The following is a 16,262-nucleotide window of genomic DNA, read 5'->3' on the forward strand; positions in this document are numbered from 1 at the left end:
TATTTGTTTATTTTTTGTTGATACTTAGTTTAATATTAAAAATACAACAAAACAAAGATTTATACCCACAAATATAGTCATAAAAGAGGTTTCAAATGAGAAAGCTGCATTTAAAACAAATATAAAAGTTATGAAAATGTTTTATTTCTAAAAAATCAGCAAGTAGTGCTATTATATTTCAGCCACTTTTTAAGGTGAAGTGAATGTGTGAGGACTTCTATATGGGAACAAACTTTGGCGGCTAGATATTAAATAATGTCGGGAATATGACAATTGTTTCCCACTACTTCCATTTGTTAATATTATATAGTCAAGCATTTGGTTTTGTAAGGTATAATGGGCTTCCCCTTGTTTGAAGCTATTCGAGGAGCCATTAAGTTTCACTCTTGTATATTGAAATTGGTTTCAGGTCTCTTTAGTTTGTCTCATCCAAATGATATGAAACGCACAGGCAATGCTTATTACAACAAAGAACAACTTAAGTTTGCATTTGGGTAACAGGTGGATTTAGGGGGAGGGCAAGGGGCCAGCCCCCCCCCCCCTTTTTGGGAAAAATTTGGTTGCTTATATAGGGAATCACTGAAGCGTGACTGGAGCGGGCCCCCACTTATGAAAATTTCTGGATCTGCCACTGTGGGTGGTGTCACTTTTACCTTTTAAGAGTTGACCCTTTACAAATGGAAAGACAGCAGAATTTTTTGTTTCCATTCTCTTAACTTAAGTTTGCCTCAACCAAATGTTAGGAATCTCATACACAATACTTATTACCACAAAACACAGATCAAGTAAGGATTTCAATGGTGTCACTTTTACAGATCTTCAGTTATGCCCCTATACAAATGGAAAAATTGCTGAATAATATTAAAAATCGATTTAAAAAGGCTGAACTCATCAGATGGAAACTAATAAAAAAGCATAACACAAAAACACAGTGGCTCTTGTACATCCATACAACAAAGAAACACCACATACAGATCTGCAAGTACTCACAGTTACTGACAGCTAGCTCAAAGCCAATAACAACTGATAAAAAAATCATTGCATCTAAGACTTAAACCACTTATACACAATATGTTTTTTTATTTTAAGTAATCTATATAAAGTTACAAACCCAACAATATTCTCCATGTACCACCTCAAGTAGAGAGCTTGTTATTCAGTAGTAATTGTATGGTGCTTATACAACTGGATACCAATTAACATTGGCCTACCACTAGTGGTTCCCCTTGAACTGACCTAATCACAAACTAATACATGATAACTTACAAAAATTTTCAAAGTATATAGACCATGACTGAGGAGGTGGGGCCAATTTATCTCCATGGAAATGAAATATGCCAATGTTTATACAACTGCATACCAAATATCATTGACCTACCACTTGTGGTTTCCCATAAACTGACCTAATCAAAAACTAATACATGTAAAATAAGCAAAAGTTTTGAAGTCAATAGACCATGACTGAGGGGGCAGGGCCAAATATTCTCCATTGAAATGAGATGTGCCAATGCTTATACAACTGCATACCACATATGATTGACCTACCACATGTGGTTTACCATAAACTAGACCTAATCACAAACTAATACATTGTTGACGCTGTCGCCATCACAGACGCCAGAAACAGTATACTGATGTCTCGCTTTTTGACTCCTTCAAGGCGAGACAAAAATGGTGTCCCAATTCATTTAGTGGTTTTTGTTTGTTGCTGTGTTACCTTTTTGTTTTTTGTTCATAATTTAGTATATAAAAAGGCTGGTTGTTTTCTCTTTTGAATCCTTTTACAACTTTCATTTCAGGGCCTTTTATAGATGACTATGTGGTATGGACTTTGATCATTGTTGAAGTTCATGCAGTGACCTATGGTTGTAAATTTTTGTGTTATTTGGTCTCTTGTGAAATGATGTCTCTTTGGCAATCATACCACATCTTCTTTTTCTATTTTATTTGAATTTTGACCAATAGAGAACTCAGATCAAGCAAACCACATATTGGTAAAAAAAAACATTACTGTAAACCAACTTATTTTTGCGACATGCACAAGTAAAAAAATAACGAAAATATCGCGAATCTGTGAAATGTAAATCTTTCCTTATTACACTAAATAAAAAAAAGTAGAAAATCGCAAAATTAAATAGCTGCGAAGAGAACTAGAAAAGATCAAACGCGAAATAAAGTATCTGCGAAAATAAGTTGGTTTACAGAAATCAAGTGTTTGTAGAAAATATATGAATTAGAATACTGTAAATTCAGAAATTATTGTGATGTTTTAATTATTGCAAACTAGAGGCTCTAAAGAGCCTGTGTTGCTCACCTTTGTCCATGTGCATATTAAACAAAGGACACAGATGGATTCATGACAAAATTGTGTTTTGGTAATGGTGATGTGTTTGTAGATCTTACTTTCCTGAACATTCTTGTAACTTACAATTTTCTCTATCTAAATAAACTTGGCCCTTTAGATACAGAGGAGAATATTTTGTAAAAATTTTAAAAATTTACTAAATTAATGAAAATTGTTAAAAATTTACTATAAAGGGCAATAACTCCTTAAGGGGTCAACTGACCATTTTGTTCATGTTGACTTATTTGTAGATCTTACTTTGCTGAACATTACTACTGTTTACAGTTTATCTCTATCTATAATAATATTCAAGATAATAACCAAAAACGACAAAAATGTCTTTAAAATTACCAATTCAGAGGCAGCAACCAAACAACCGGTTGTCCGATTCATCTGAAAATTTCAGGACAGATAGATCTTCACTTGATAAACAATTTTATCCCATGTCAGATTTGCTCTAAATGCTTTTGTTTCAGAGTTATAAGCCAAAATCTACATTTTACTATTTTCAAACAAGATACCCATTTGAAGATTGTGGAAAAGTTTTGTTAAATTTGTTGGCGTAGTTTTAGAGGAGAAAATTTTTGTAAAAGATTAAAATCGTGTTTTAGTCTAAAATGTCAAAATGGCAAAAAAAAAATACATGCAATAATTTCTGAATTTACAGTAACCATTGTTTTACACCAGCAAGTGGTAGGAAATCATACTCTTATTGCTTATAACCTCCTTGGTAATACAATGTAGAAACATAAATTTATAAAATAATTCATTTTTATTTTGCATATAAAAAACATTACAATAAATTAATTATAAAACTTCAACAAAGTAGCATCTAATCTCAGGTAATAGTAATATAGTACCATTGGCGAATCCAGGGGGTGGAGGGTTCAGGCTAAAATCTGCTAAAAGAGCCTAACTAAGTAATATTAATGAATTATTAATTAAAATTATATTGTTTAGAGAACAACTATTTCAGAGTAGGCTAGACTCTAGCAGCATTGTATCATAAGCTGAATTTGGTTGATATATGATGGAATTTACACATTTTTACCACCAACTTAACAAACAAAGGGACATAAATCTACCTCAAATTATGTAAACTTATTTAAGGTGGTACCCAACACTTTCACTAAAATTAATTTGACTCGTTTAATTTTCATAAAATTTTGTCAAAGTAAATACTTTGACACTTTAGAAATAATATAAAAATTTTGAACCAACCGTTTTGTCAGAAAAATTACACTGGTTATATAGCAATTTGACAAACACCAATTTTGATCATTGAGAAGCTTGATATTCCTTTTACAACACAATGTAATTAAAACGTTTAGCTGACTTTAAAGAGTTATCTCCCTGTAGTGTTGGGTACCACCTTAAATGTGGAGGCATTTAGCACCTTATATTTACCAATGAAGATCAATAATGAGAAAAACTATTACAATAATCTGTCAATTTTTAATTTTAATTTTCCAAATAATAAATATAATATTGTAAATGTCAATCAATTGTTTTATATTACACTTATGTATACAATTCATGTTACTTAAAGATCTGTGAAAGCACTGAATTTCTTTACATATATTATTTTTGTTTAATACATCAAAAACAGTGAAACACCACAACAGAGTTAACTTAATTAGTACATTGTATTGCAAAAATTTTCTTAGTAAGTACAAACATAGACAAACAAAAGACATTATTGAATACTGGTAAAGATAACACTATATATTTTGTTTATGGATTCCAATCAAAGTTTGTAAGAAAGTTTCACCAATGATGTTTCCTGCAAAAATGCAAATTGATGGGATCAATAATATCATTAAAGGGCATTATCGCTATTTTGTGCATTTTTCCTTTGATCTCTTTTTGTGATCATTTTCATATCATGCTACTCGCTTGAGATAGAAAATTATCGCTAGAAACTAAGCATGCACGTGGCGTTAACGAAATTGACATGAAATTGACAACGTTGTCATAGGTAAAATAGCGATAAAAAGATTATCATTGTTCATCTCAACTCGATTGCCTTTCTCGCTTTCACCGTCCCGGCTCAAGCAAGAAAAACAATCTCGTTGAGATGATCACCGATAATCTATAAATAACATTATAATGCATCAAAGATATGGTTGAAATACCCAGTCGAAGCAATTTTGTTCCACCAATTTTCAGGGATTGGAAGAAACAAATCAATGAAACTTAATTGCAACTGAACAATATCCAAGCAACAAAACAACTTGTAGGTTAATTTAGAAAGCTTGAATCGAGTATAAAATAAGCAACATTTTGTATTAGAATAAAACAGAATAAGACCATAAACTCAATTCACAAGCTGCAGTAAAATAACTTCTATATAGTATAGCACTCACTTTACAATTAAACATCAAAATAAAATGAGCAGGGGTTTCATTATCTTTCATGTTGACTGGTACTTTCCACGTTTCTAGGTGGTACTTTTCAATTAATTCCATGAATATCTTATATAAAAAATTCCTACAGTTAGGCGGTACTTGTCAATAGCATAGGAGGGTAAAAGTACCGGGTACCGCCTCCTAATGAATGGCCTGAATTTTTCAATTCAATTCAATATTTTATTTAAGTCTCAGTCCTGAATGAGATTTTGTTTCGCCTCACAAAAAACAATTTCAATTATTATCAAGAATACACATTTTACTATTTAATGATAAACAAACAATGAAACAAATTCTGATTTAATGATACACTCAATTAAAGGATCAAATAAAATGCATAAAATAACTCATTAATTCTTTTACATCAACTAGAAGTTAAATTATACAGTTTAGTACATGCAAATACACTTTATTTCATTTGTGACAAATATTTATAACATATATTTTAATTGTGGTTTTCTATGACTAAAACCTATAAAATTAGCGATTTTAAAACAAAAATGTATAACAAAATATCACAGTATTCATGGATTTATTGAAACTTATAATGAATGCAGTTATAATGGTTGCCAGTTCTTCTAGAGTTATGAAAAAAATGGTTTAGGAATTATTTTTTGTGTAGAAACTTATTCCTAAGAGATCTTAAGAGTGTTTATGAAACTAACAGAGAGAAGTTTTGTAAATTTTATAGTAAAGTACAAAAATCTTAACAGTTTTTGAAAAGAAAAAAAATCTTTCAAATTGTTTGCACAATATCAAGGATATTCCCTTTTTCTTGTGTTTTGCCTTTTTGTCAGATATTCCTAATCATTTTGGTTTTATCCATGTAGTGCCATTAAAACTGTTACTTGGTAACACAATGCTTTTTCTTTTCATCATAGATTTATTACATGTTGGTTGAATTGTTATTTTCTAAAATCTTCTTATATTTTTATAGTTCATGAAAGAAAAATAAGCCTATGTTCATTGTATGAAAAATTTATACAAGAATCATTTCCTGCCAATTTTCAATAGCTTTTATCTAAATAGCACAGATGATGACCTTGCATATTTTCCCTGCTCTTCAGATCCATTTTATATATACTTTAAATTAAAAGGATTGTTTTAAAAACCTAATATCATTAAAGGCAAGTTGCTCTATTGAGAAATAGAACTGCATTTTGAATGTAAAAATTTCATTGGACTAGAAAACATTTGTAAAGATACTTGGGACAATTGGTGAAATTTAACATCATTTCTAAATTTCAAAATCCATTAAGTACAGGTTTAATGACTGTGTAACCTATAAATAAAATACTGTATAGCGGGGTTATTTTCGTGAGGTGTAGATTTTCACTTATTTTTGCGAATAGAACAAAATCTCCAAAATAAACTCAGCCAATTTAAATGTGCACATGCAAAGGTATTGATAAAAGTTTTGAATCCGCCAAAATATTTTGAATACCTTATTCATTCAAAATCGTGAAATTTTACACCTGCTAAAATAACCCACTATATACGGTAATCAACAACTATTATTCCATATTGGTATTATTTTATTAGGTTTCTCTATATGAATTGGATTTTGAATAAAAAAGCATATTCACCTGAGAAAGTGTTATTCACCGCGTTAAACGTCACACGATTTTACATGCAACATTACGGTTAAATGTTTCATGTAAAATTTGTTTTGGTATATTTTATTCTTTAAATACATGTTCTTCTCTCGGAATATGGAATAAAGCAATAACTGTCTTTTGTTTCGGTAAATATGGGGTTTAATTGACTTTTGAAAAACTGATATTCACTTCGGCCGTCGGCCTTAGTGAATATCATTTTTCAAAAGTCAATAAAACCGCATATTTACCTCATCAAAAGACAGTAATTGTATAATATTGAATGTGTGTTATGAACATTTTTTTAACAATGTAGTCCTTGCTGCTACTAAAAGTTTGAAAGCCTCTTCACTACCTGGTGCTACACTTTTATCTGGGTGTAACAATACTGCCAATTTTCGGTATGCTTTGTTTACTTCGTCCCTGAAAAAAAAGTTAATTGTTATAATAAGTGATTTGTATTTCTGTAAAACTATGGAATCATTTATTTTTGTGGGTATCAACTCTCGTGGATTAAGGAAAACATTTGATGGCTATTTGATTTAGTGGCTTTGACAATCTCTGCATACAAGACCTAAAATAAAATATTGTTTGTTTCCCCAATCCCGACCAACCCCGCAAAAGTGGTGCTACTCATAAAATCTTATTGACAAAACCAAGTCAAGTATTATTTTATTCATTTTGGATTTTCAGAATTGCGGGATCGTCCAATAATGTTCAAGCTTTTTGGAAAAATAAAATCATTTCCCTACTACCTAGCCACACTTGGCAGAGTCGGGATTGGGGAAACAAACAATATATTAATTTAGGCCCAAAACCTGTTGAAAACGTGTGATTCATTAAATATTTGAATTCTTGGTTCACATGTCGCAACGAAAACCATGAAAATTGGTATCTAACGAATAATAATGAATCCACTGAAGGTGACAAAATCCTCATAATAGTAGAATAGGTCCAAAATTTATCCTTCAACTCACACAAAGTCATGAGGGTCTGGATGGGGGGGTCTGTTATTCTGTAAATATTTAATTTTCATCCCTTTTTTCTCTATTCTTCAAAAAATTACCCCCTTTTTTCTCTAATCTTCATTTTTTTTTGCCTGTTATTCTCTAATATTCATTTTTTAAGGGATTATTCGTTAATCATTTAACCCCATCCACACCCTCAGTCATAAAACTAATATATTAGATTGTTTTCAGTTTGCTCCTAATCTTTGTTGATGAAAATTAAAACCTTAATTTCAATTTCAATTTGTCACATTTTTTTTTTATTAAAATTATGATTAAAAAACAAGAGTTCACTCAATCAGAACTCAAAATATAAAACACCATTTCTTAGGAATCTAAGAAACTGCATTAGTAATGCTATATAGAATTGATAAGATTTAGAGCTTAACACCATGTTTAACCCCTGTCTTTTGTTGAAGACTATCTACTGACCTTTAGAAGTTTTTGATTATTTTCAGTCTATTTGACAATTACCTCACATAAAGTACAATTATTCTTACATACAATAAAACATATTTTACATACTTTGATGCTCCTATATTAACACCTAGCCTCTCATAATCACTCCTTGCTGCTTTAAGCTTCTGTATAGCCTCAACTTGATCCTTTGAATATCCTAACTGTGTGGTGAAAGGTGCTTTCTTACCACCATTCTCTACTGCCGATACAACGCCCTCAAATAAGTTCTATAGATACAAATAAATTATAGAAAAACTAATGAAAGAATTCAACATCTGGGGATTCATTATTTTTTGTTGGATAAAAATATTTGTGAGCTTCTTGGGTACAGATAAACAACAAATTCAAATATTCAACAAATTACAAATTTCTATGAGGGTCTGGATAGGAAGGGGGGGGGGGTCTGTTATTCTGTAAACATTTAATTTTCACCCCTTTTTTCTCTAATCTTTAAAAAATTAACCCCTTTTTTCTCTAATCTTCAAAAATTTAACCCCTTTTTTCTCTAATCTTCATTTTTTTTGCCCGTTATTCTCTAATCTTCATTTTTTAATTCTTTAATCATTTCACCCCATCCAAACCCTCTTCTATAAGGTTTGAATGCAGAGATTGGCACATCCACCAAATCAAATATCACAAAAATGTAAGTTTTCCTCAATCCACGAAGATTACATGAATCCACAGTATAGAAAAATATTCAAAACATCAATTGATGGATGAGGGTGGTAAAGGGTTATTTTCTTGCAATGTTTTGCCATTTTTATTTCACGTGCAGCCGTGAAAAAGGTTTGTTATTCACCGTGTTTCTTGAAATCGGTAAAAAGATCAACATGCAAGACATTTTTAATTGTTCGTTCATCGTGAAATGGCAATTTTATTTCGCGTTCTTTCGTGCAGATACCCCCCTTTACGCCCCTCATGGATGTGCGTAGTGCACAAGTTAATTATCAGTATTTTTCAATATTTGAATTCTTTGATGAGTTATTCAATATCAAAATTACATTGACAATAAGCTTTTTAATGGAATCAAAACAGAAAATGTAGGGAACTATATCTTTTTATACATATTTACAATTAGCTTTGATATTATGTCACCAACTTCACCTATTGTTGAAGGCGGAGTGAAATAAGTTTTTTTCACGTTTTTTTTTTCACTAGGAAATCATGGTAATGATTGCAACCAATGCAATAGGTTATAATATGTTGTGTTGTCATAAAAAAAAATTTTGTTTGTTGTAATGGCATAAATCCGGTTGTTTTGGTTTCTCTTTTCAAATTTTGTCAAGTTGAGGTCTTTTATAGTTTACTATGTAATATGGGTTTTGCTCATTGTTGGAAGCTATTTGGTGTCTGGTGTTAGTTGTCTAATTGGCCACCATATCACATCTTGTTATTTGTAAGCAGGTTGATTTAGTAAATTTAAAATTTCTTTTGTTTAAAAGCTTATCAATAAGCTATAGATATTTTAAGTTTTTACCTGAAACATTTCTGTGACACCTTCCCCTGTTTGTGCTGATGTTTCAAAGTAATGATAACCTCTTGTGTCAGCCCATATCCTACCTTCAGATTCATCAACCACTCTCTTCTTATCAGTCTAAAAAGATTAGAAATATATCAATTATGAATGAGGAAACATCATCAAACTACAAAATGTAAAAATTATAAAATGTGAATACAACAGACTCATTTGGGCTCACCTGTCAGAACAATAATGAGTTCAAAGGTTAAAAATACATTCCAAATACATGTACTTATATTTAGACGTTTTTTTTTAATCCTATATAGTAAACAGCACATATATATATGTTAATTCAAAGGCATTGCTTCAATTGTTGTATTTGATTAAATTACTTTGTAAATTCAGAGAAATATATTACATTGTAGCCTAGTGACATTTTAATATGATAAGTAATGGTCTCTGGCTAATACTCTTATTTTTGTGGGTATCAATTTTTGTGGTTTAAGGAAAGCTTACATATTAGTAGATATTTAATTTTGTGATTTTGGCAAAGTCGGCATACCTTCCTTTAAAAAATTGGTAATTCATTGAACATTTAAACTGGTGGTTCTCCTGTACCCATGGAATCCACGAAAATTGGTATCCAATGAATATTAATGAATTTAGAGTAATTGTTTATCAAATGGACAACTAAAAATAATAACAATACCTTATTAGCACAAACACAGACTGCAATGTTATCTACTTCTGACTGGTTCCCTACTTCATTCTGCAGCTCCAATAACCAGGAATCCAGTGCCTCAAAACTACTCCTGTCTGATACATCAAATACAATAATGGCTCCCTGAGTATCCTTGTAAAACTCATTTCTTACCTAAAAAACATAAAAATTGAAGTTTCACTCATTCTAACATGGTTAGTGTCATCTTCTTTTTTATATTTAGTGTCAAGATGTTCACACATGCCCATAAATAAAAATCGATTTCCATTTGCATGATGCTGCATGATTTTTTATGTGAAAGTTGGATAAAGAGCTAATCAGGGCTCATGTTTTGTCTGTTATTATGTATGTTTATGCCATCTCTAAATAAAATTTACTTACTTTCTTTTTTTGGTGAGGCCGATATTGATTTGTAGAGGGTTAGAAGTGTACAGTAGAACAAATATTTCAACCACAGGAATTTTCCTGTCAAGATTTGTTAAAAAAATAAACAATGTAATTGAAGTGCATCAACATTAATAGATGCATTTCACCATTAAAAGTAAATGTGACTTCATGAACCCCATATGAAATCTAATAAACCATAGTAAAGAAAAGTTCATTAAAAACGTTTTTATAAACATTTATTCCATCTGAAAAACGTTTTGTAAATCATATATTGGATGTTATCTTTTGAAATACAGACCAAGAGACTCACCTCATGAGAAAATACCAGTCTGTTAATAAGGATTTTTAATTCCGCATATCACATGGTCTACATGTACAATGTATATTGTGTGTTCAGTGGCGGATCCAGGAGGGGTTCTGGAGGTTGGAACCCCCCTTTTTTTGGGCCGATCAATGCATTTGAATGGGAGCATATAGTTGGAACCCCCCTTTACTCTATGTTGGGAATCCCCCTTTTTAAAATGGCTGGATCCGTCACTGGTGTTCCTGACATATTGTTAACTTACCTCATAGAATATAGGATGTCCAGCCATGTCAAATATATTGACTTTAACCTCTTTATCTCTAATGTTGACTCTGTAAAAGTGAGAATTTGTTTAATTACTTTCATATCAAATTCAATAACATTCGAAACAAATGTATAACACTTTTAACTTAAAAGCATCTAGCGTAACTTTAAAGAAGACATGCTGTAAATGAAGGCAGTTATAACATGATTTGACGCTTAAATATAAAGACCAGATTAAGCATTTGGAAATCAAGTTCGCAATTCCACTTCGGCTATTTTCAGGGAACATTTCTGATCAACAAAAGATGGATTCCTCAGGGAAATGTTTTTTTAATGTTTTTGATAAAGTTTTACCCATCGAAATTAAATTGTTTGAGATTTTGATGAACAGTTAAATAAAATGTGAGGAAAATAACAGTATTTTCATCAAAATGATACGACAATAAAAGCATAGACTTGCAAAAAAAGCAGGGTGTCTTAAAAAAGAGCATACAGCGTCATTTAGAAAATGGCAGACAGCCCTATGAAGACAATCAAGCTGAATTAAAACTACAGAAATGTAACATTGACATACTTAGTAACACCATAATCAATTCCAATAGTTGCCAGGTATTTGTGAACAAATCTTTTCTCACAATATCTTTTGATGATACAACTCTGAAATAAAAAGAGAATATATTTTAAAACACATTATGAATTATAAATTTATGTACAATGCAAAACAATGTCAGAAATACATGTATGAGTTTGTGTACAAAAATCATATTATTTATATTTCAAATAACACTTGAACTGGCCATGGTCTGAAATTGAATTGAATATTTCTGTGCCACTTTTACTCTGCAAATTTGATTGATATTAAATTTAAACACCAGATGGTTGCAGTTTGTTTAGCAATTTTATCATTTTAAATGGGGTAAATTCCAGATCAATTACTTGCAATATAATTAATTATGATAAATAAAATTTTGAAACAAGAATGTGTCCTCAGTACACGAATGCCCCACTCGCACTATCATTTTCTATGTTCAGTGGACCGTGAAATTGGGGTAAAATCTCTAATTTGGCAATAAAATTAGAAAGATCATATCATAGGGAACATGTGTACCAAGTTTGAAGTCGATTGGACTTCAACTTCATCAAAAACTACCTTGACCAAAAACTTTAACCTGAAGCGGGACAGACGGACGAACGAACGAACGGACGGACGCACAGACCAGAAAACATAATGCCCCTCTACTGGGGCATAAAAACTGATTGGTTTCATTTTAAAATACATTTACATTCAGTTGCAAAAATAAATAATTACATTTTAATTACTTTTGAACTGAATTTCAAAAAAGGTAATCACAAAGAATTAAAACATAGGAACCTGTTAGTATGAGGCTTTACATGTTGTTTAACACTGATTTGATTTGAAATAGCTTATAAGCACCACATTTAGGCTATTTCGTGGCGGCCAGTTATTATTGGTAGAGAAAACTGGAGTGCCTGGAGAAAACCACCAACCTTCGATAGGAAAACTGACAATCCTAGTCAATTAAGATTGGAGTCAAGCGCACACCAGTGGGGTTCGAACTAACAACCTTACACCTTGGCTAGGAAATACACTGTCATGTAACGACTTAGACCACTCAGCCCAAGACATCATAATTCAATGTCTTTCATAAATTCTGGCGATTTTTTATCGTTAAATAAATTCCTATTTATCAATGTTTAAAAGTCATGTAAGTTGTTTTGGTTTTTTTGGTGTGTATTTCATAATACAATTGATTTAGTTTGTTCGGTTAATATGGGGATGAGGTTCCCAATTACGATAGAAAAAACAAAAAAATTTGGGAAAATTTCCCGAATTTTTCATTCTACTAATGAACTCAAAATTGTTAACTTTTTTTTTCAGATCTACTTCCGTTTCTGGTCTTGTTTGCATGAGACTTTGAATACAATGTATATTTATCAACATATCAACAAGTAGGAAGGAATTCAACACCCAATCATTTTTAATAATTGTTTGATATGAAAAAACATTACCTGGATAACAGTTTTTCTTTGTTTGCATTGAATATTACATCATAACTTAAATAACGTCACAACTAAATCCCTAACAACAGAACCAATATCGAAAACGTTACGGTATTTCCGTTTCTTTTATCAACATCAACATTGAATTAAAAAAAAAAAAAATACAGACTTCGTCCCCATTCACAGGTAATTCCTGCCTCATGTAAGTGCAGATAATTTGATTTTGCTTAGAAATGGAGTGTAATGGGCTACAAAAACAAGTAACAGAGGAGGCAGAAATATATGCCAATCAACTGGTATGTGTTATACATTGTATTTATAGCGCAAATATGTCTGCCCCAAAATATCTATAATATGATATGCACCCCCTGTGCAAGGGGGTCTCATTGGGGAGTTCCGATCCCGGGTCCTGCTTACTGTTTTGTAAGATTCCTGTATCCCGCTTACACTATGTACGTAAGCAATTCTCATTTTTTTGTCATTTCCCGGGTCCCGCAAGACCTCATTTCCCGTTTTACCGACACAATAATTTGACTTTCACGTGTCATGCTTACAAAAAAAATTGGCAATCCCGCGTCACGCTTAGACCCCAATGAGACCCACGTGCAAGGCTGTGCCAAGGCAAGGGGCAGCTAGCATCAGGATCGTTCGCCCTGATTACATGTTCGCCCTAGGTTCGTTCGCACTGTGTTTGTTCGCCCTGATAGTCCGTTCGCCCTGGGTTCGTTCGCCCTATATTCATTAATGATATGTATATACATTTTTGTATTACATTAATGAACGAAATATATATATATTGAAATTTATCATATGTATATCTATTAAAAGTTCAATACAGAATATTTGCCAAAATTTTGATTGCTGATAAGGTATCATTTGAAATCTTTGATATCACTGATTGTTATATGAATTGTCTTTGATGGATTAATAATGAAAATAACATTTACTCAAATAAAATAGTCAGCTTGGATGGGTAAAAACACTGATGACAAGTGATCAATGTACAGCAGTGTGACTGTGTTTTTGGTATTTGTTTCACTAATAGTAATTCAAATTTAGTGCTTTTAAATATTCGTTTAGGAAATAAAGATGTGCGAAGTACAGTTCGGAATTGATCTTAATTGTTATAACTGTTACTGAATATTTTTATATTGTTAACATATATCAATAAAGTTAAATATAGACTTAGTCCGGCTTTAGTTGTTTTATGTCAAATACTTTGTAGTCTTTGAATTCACAGAAACTTATCCTCGTAGCAGCAAGACAACAACTTAGTCTTCAGTTGTTTCACATTTTAAAATACAATCACGGTAGTGCTGAAATTCCGAGAACCTTATTTTCTAATAGCATTACCACAGAATATACATCATAAATAAATATTCGGTGAATGTAAACTTCAACATATTCAATTACATACAAATAATTTAGTCTTCAGTTGTTTTACATTTAAAAATACAATGTAGTGCTGAAATTCACAGAAACTTAAATTTCCTAGTAATGTTATTACATACAGATCTATACAAACTTAGTCCTCAAGGCAATACCTTGAAGCCACAATATCTTGTAGTCCTGAAATGTACAGAAACTTATAACCTAGTCCTAGTAGTAGCTAGCTATAAACAACATGATACATCGTAAATATTCGGCCAAATTGAAGACTGACTTTAACACATTCAATTATATACACACAACACAACACTATACTAAAAAATAAAATCATGGCGAACGGACTCGAGGCGAACAGGTATTCGGGCGAACAGAAACTAGGGCGAACCAGAATCAGGGCGGAAGGACCCGGATTCCTAGCAGCTCTACAAAATAAAAATAAACAACAGTAACAGTAAACTACCTTTCCAGCTTCAGCATTTCCCATGCTGATGATTTTAATACGCAATGACTTTTTCATTTTGCCCATTTCCATATGATCTTGGTTTTACAACATATTTGTCATTGCAGTCAGAAATGGTTGAACCTGATGAACCGGTTTTGGAACTTTTCAGTAAAGTTTCTTTTTTGGGGGTAATTTCTATAAGAAATCACATAGGTGTCTTTCTATTCGTCATGATAGATAGTGGTAAAATACTCAAATGTCTTAAACTATGTGCTGTCTTTGCTTTAATCTTGTACCATGTCACATTTTTCTTAGGAATGTTTTATAAAGCGTCGATGGCAACTCCAACCGGAAGTTGATATATCACCGAACAAAAACAGAAACGAGATTTTTCATTGGGTAATTTCAGAGAGGCAGTCAAGGGGAATCTCTATTCTTTACCGTAAATAACATAAATACCATCGATAAACAGTTAGTACAAATTGAAAATTTATATGTTATCTAGCCTATAGTGTTTATAATATTCTTCAGAGACATATAATACAAAGTAATACGTATTATATGTCTCCATGTATGAGATATCTCTGTATTCATATACATTAGACAAAAAAAACTATCAAGCAATTTACAATCTTTTTTTTTTTTGTCAGTATATATATATCGCAGTTTTTTTTTTTTTTTATTCAAATGTTATTTTTTTATGAAGATTGAATTTTTTTTAAATCACGATTTTAACGAATAAAAAGACGTTTCTTCGTCGTTTTCTACATGCTTCCACATGATCTTAAAAAAGACATAAGCAATCAAAACGGTAAATTCAGTAATTCACGTACGGTCACACTATTTCTTGGATCGCACAATCTAATTCTGTGCCACTTTGAAGTTATTCTTCGTTTGTTTTGATATACTTTCATACCAGCAGGCAAATATTATGCATAATCAAAATGACATTAAATCAGAAAAGAACACAATAATTCCCAGATTGAAAATTTAGACACTCTGTGTTTAAATATAAAATTTTAAGAAACTGATCAATTATAAAATTCCGAAATATTTTACAAAAGTTTCGGGATTCAATATATTCTATTCCTTCAAGTCTTGGATTGAATAACAGTAGGAAATGCCTGTACCAAGTCAGGAATATAACAGTTGTTATCCATTCGTTTGATGTATACTTTGAGTTTTTGATTTTGTCATTTGATAAGGGACTATCCGTTTTGAATTTTCTCGGAGTTCTCATAATTATTCTACTTTTTAAACGTTTTACAAACAATCATTAAATTGTATAGCTAATTCTGCTTTGTTGTATCTAACCAATATACATTAATGCAACAATGTCAAATAATTATGCTCAAAGAAACTTTTGTAAAAAAAGTATTTAAGGAATGACTCTAATATTTTTTCTGTCTATGAAGAAATAACATAAAAAATTTGGTGCACACTGAATAACGCGCGTAGCGG

General features: G+C 31.4%; 1 protein-coding gene across 1 annotated transcript; it reads right to left on the minus strand.

The window, feature by feature from the left end:
• Window positions 1-5,416: 5,416 nt before the first annotated feature.
• Window positions 5,417-15,161, minus strand: LOC143054596 (dnaJ homolog subfamily C member 27-like). The gene is made up of 8 exons (XM_076227611.1): window positions 14,820-15,161; window positions 11,523-11,605; window positions 10,947-11,016; window positions 9,982-10,146; window positions 9,291-9,407; window positions 7,880-8,040; window positions 6,622-6,770; window positions 5,417-6,264 (listed from the first exon to the last, which is right to left on the minus strand). The coding sequence occupies exons 1-7, from the start codon at window positions 14,889-14,891 to the stop codon at window positions 6,638-6,640; spliced, it is 801 nt and encodes a 266-aa protein (XP_076083726.1). The 5' UTR covers window positions 14,892-15,161; the 3' UTR covers window positions 5,417-6,264; window positions 6,622-6,637.
• Between the last annotated feature and the right edge of the window lie 1,101 nt (window positions 15,162-16,262).

This window comes from Mytilus galloprovincialis, chromosome 12 (assembly GCF_965363235.1).
Source record: "Mytilus galloprovincialis chromosome 12, xbMytGall1.hap1.1, whole genome shotgun sequence".
Classification (NCBI taxonomy): Eukaryota; Metazoa; Mollusca; class Bivalvia; order Mytilida; family Mytilidae; genus Mytilus; species Mytilus galloprovincialis.

What these genes read in the sequence shown, in the direction of transcription:
- LOC143054596 (XM_076227611.1), bottom strand. Translation starts at nt 14,891, where the DNA reads ATGGAAATGGGCAAAATGAAAAAGTCATTGCGTATTAAAATCATCAGC. An exon ending in ATTGATTATGGTGTTACTAA is followed by an intron (nt 11,017 to 11,522) that starts GTATGTCAATGT and finishes TCACTTTTACAG; the next exon opens with AGTCAACATTAGAGATAAAG. An exon ending in TCTGTGTTTGTGCTAATAAG is followed by an intron (nt 9,408 to 9,981) that starts GTATTGTTATTA and finishes TAATCTTTTTAG; the next exon opens with ACTGATAAGAAGAGAGTGGT.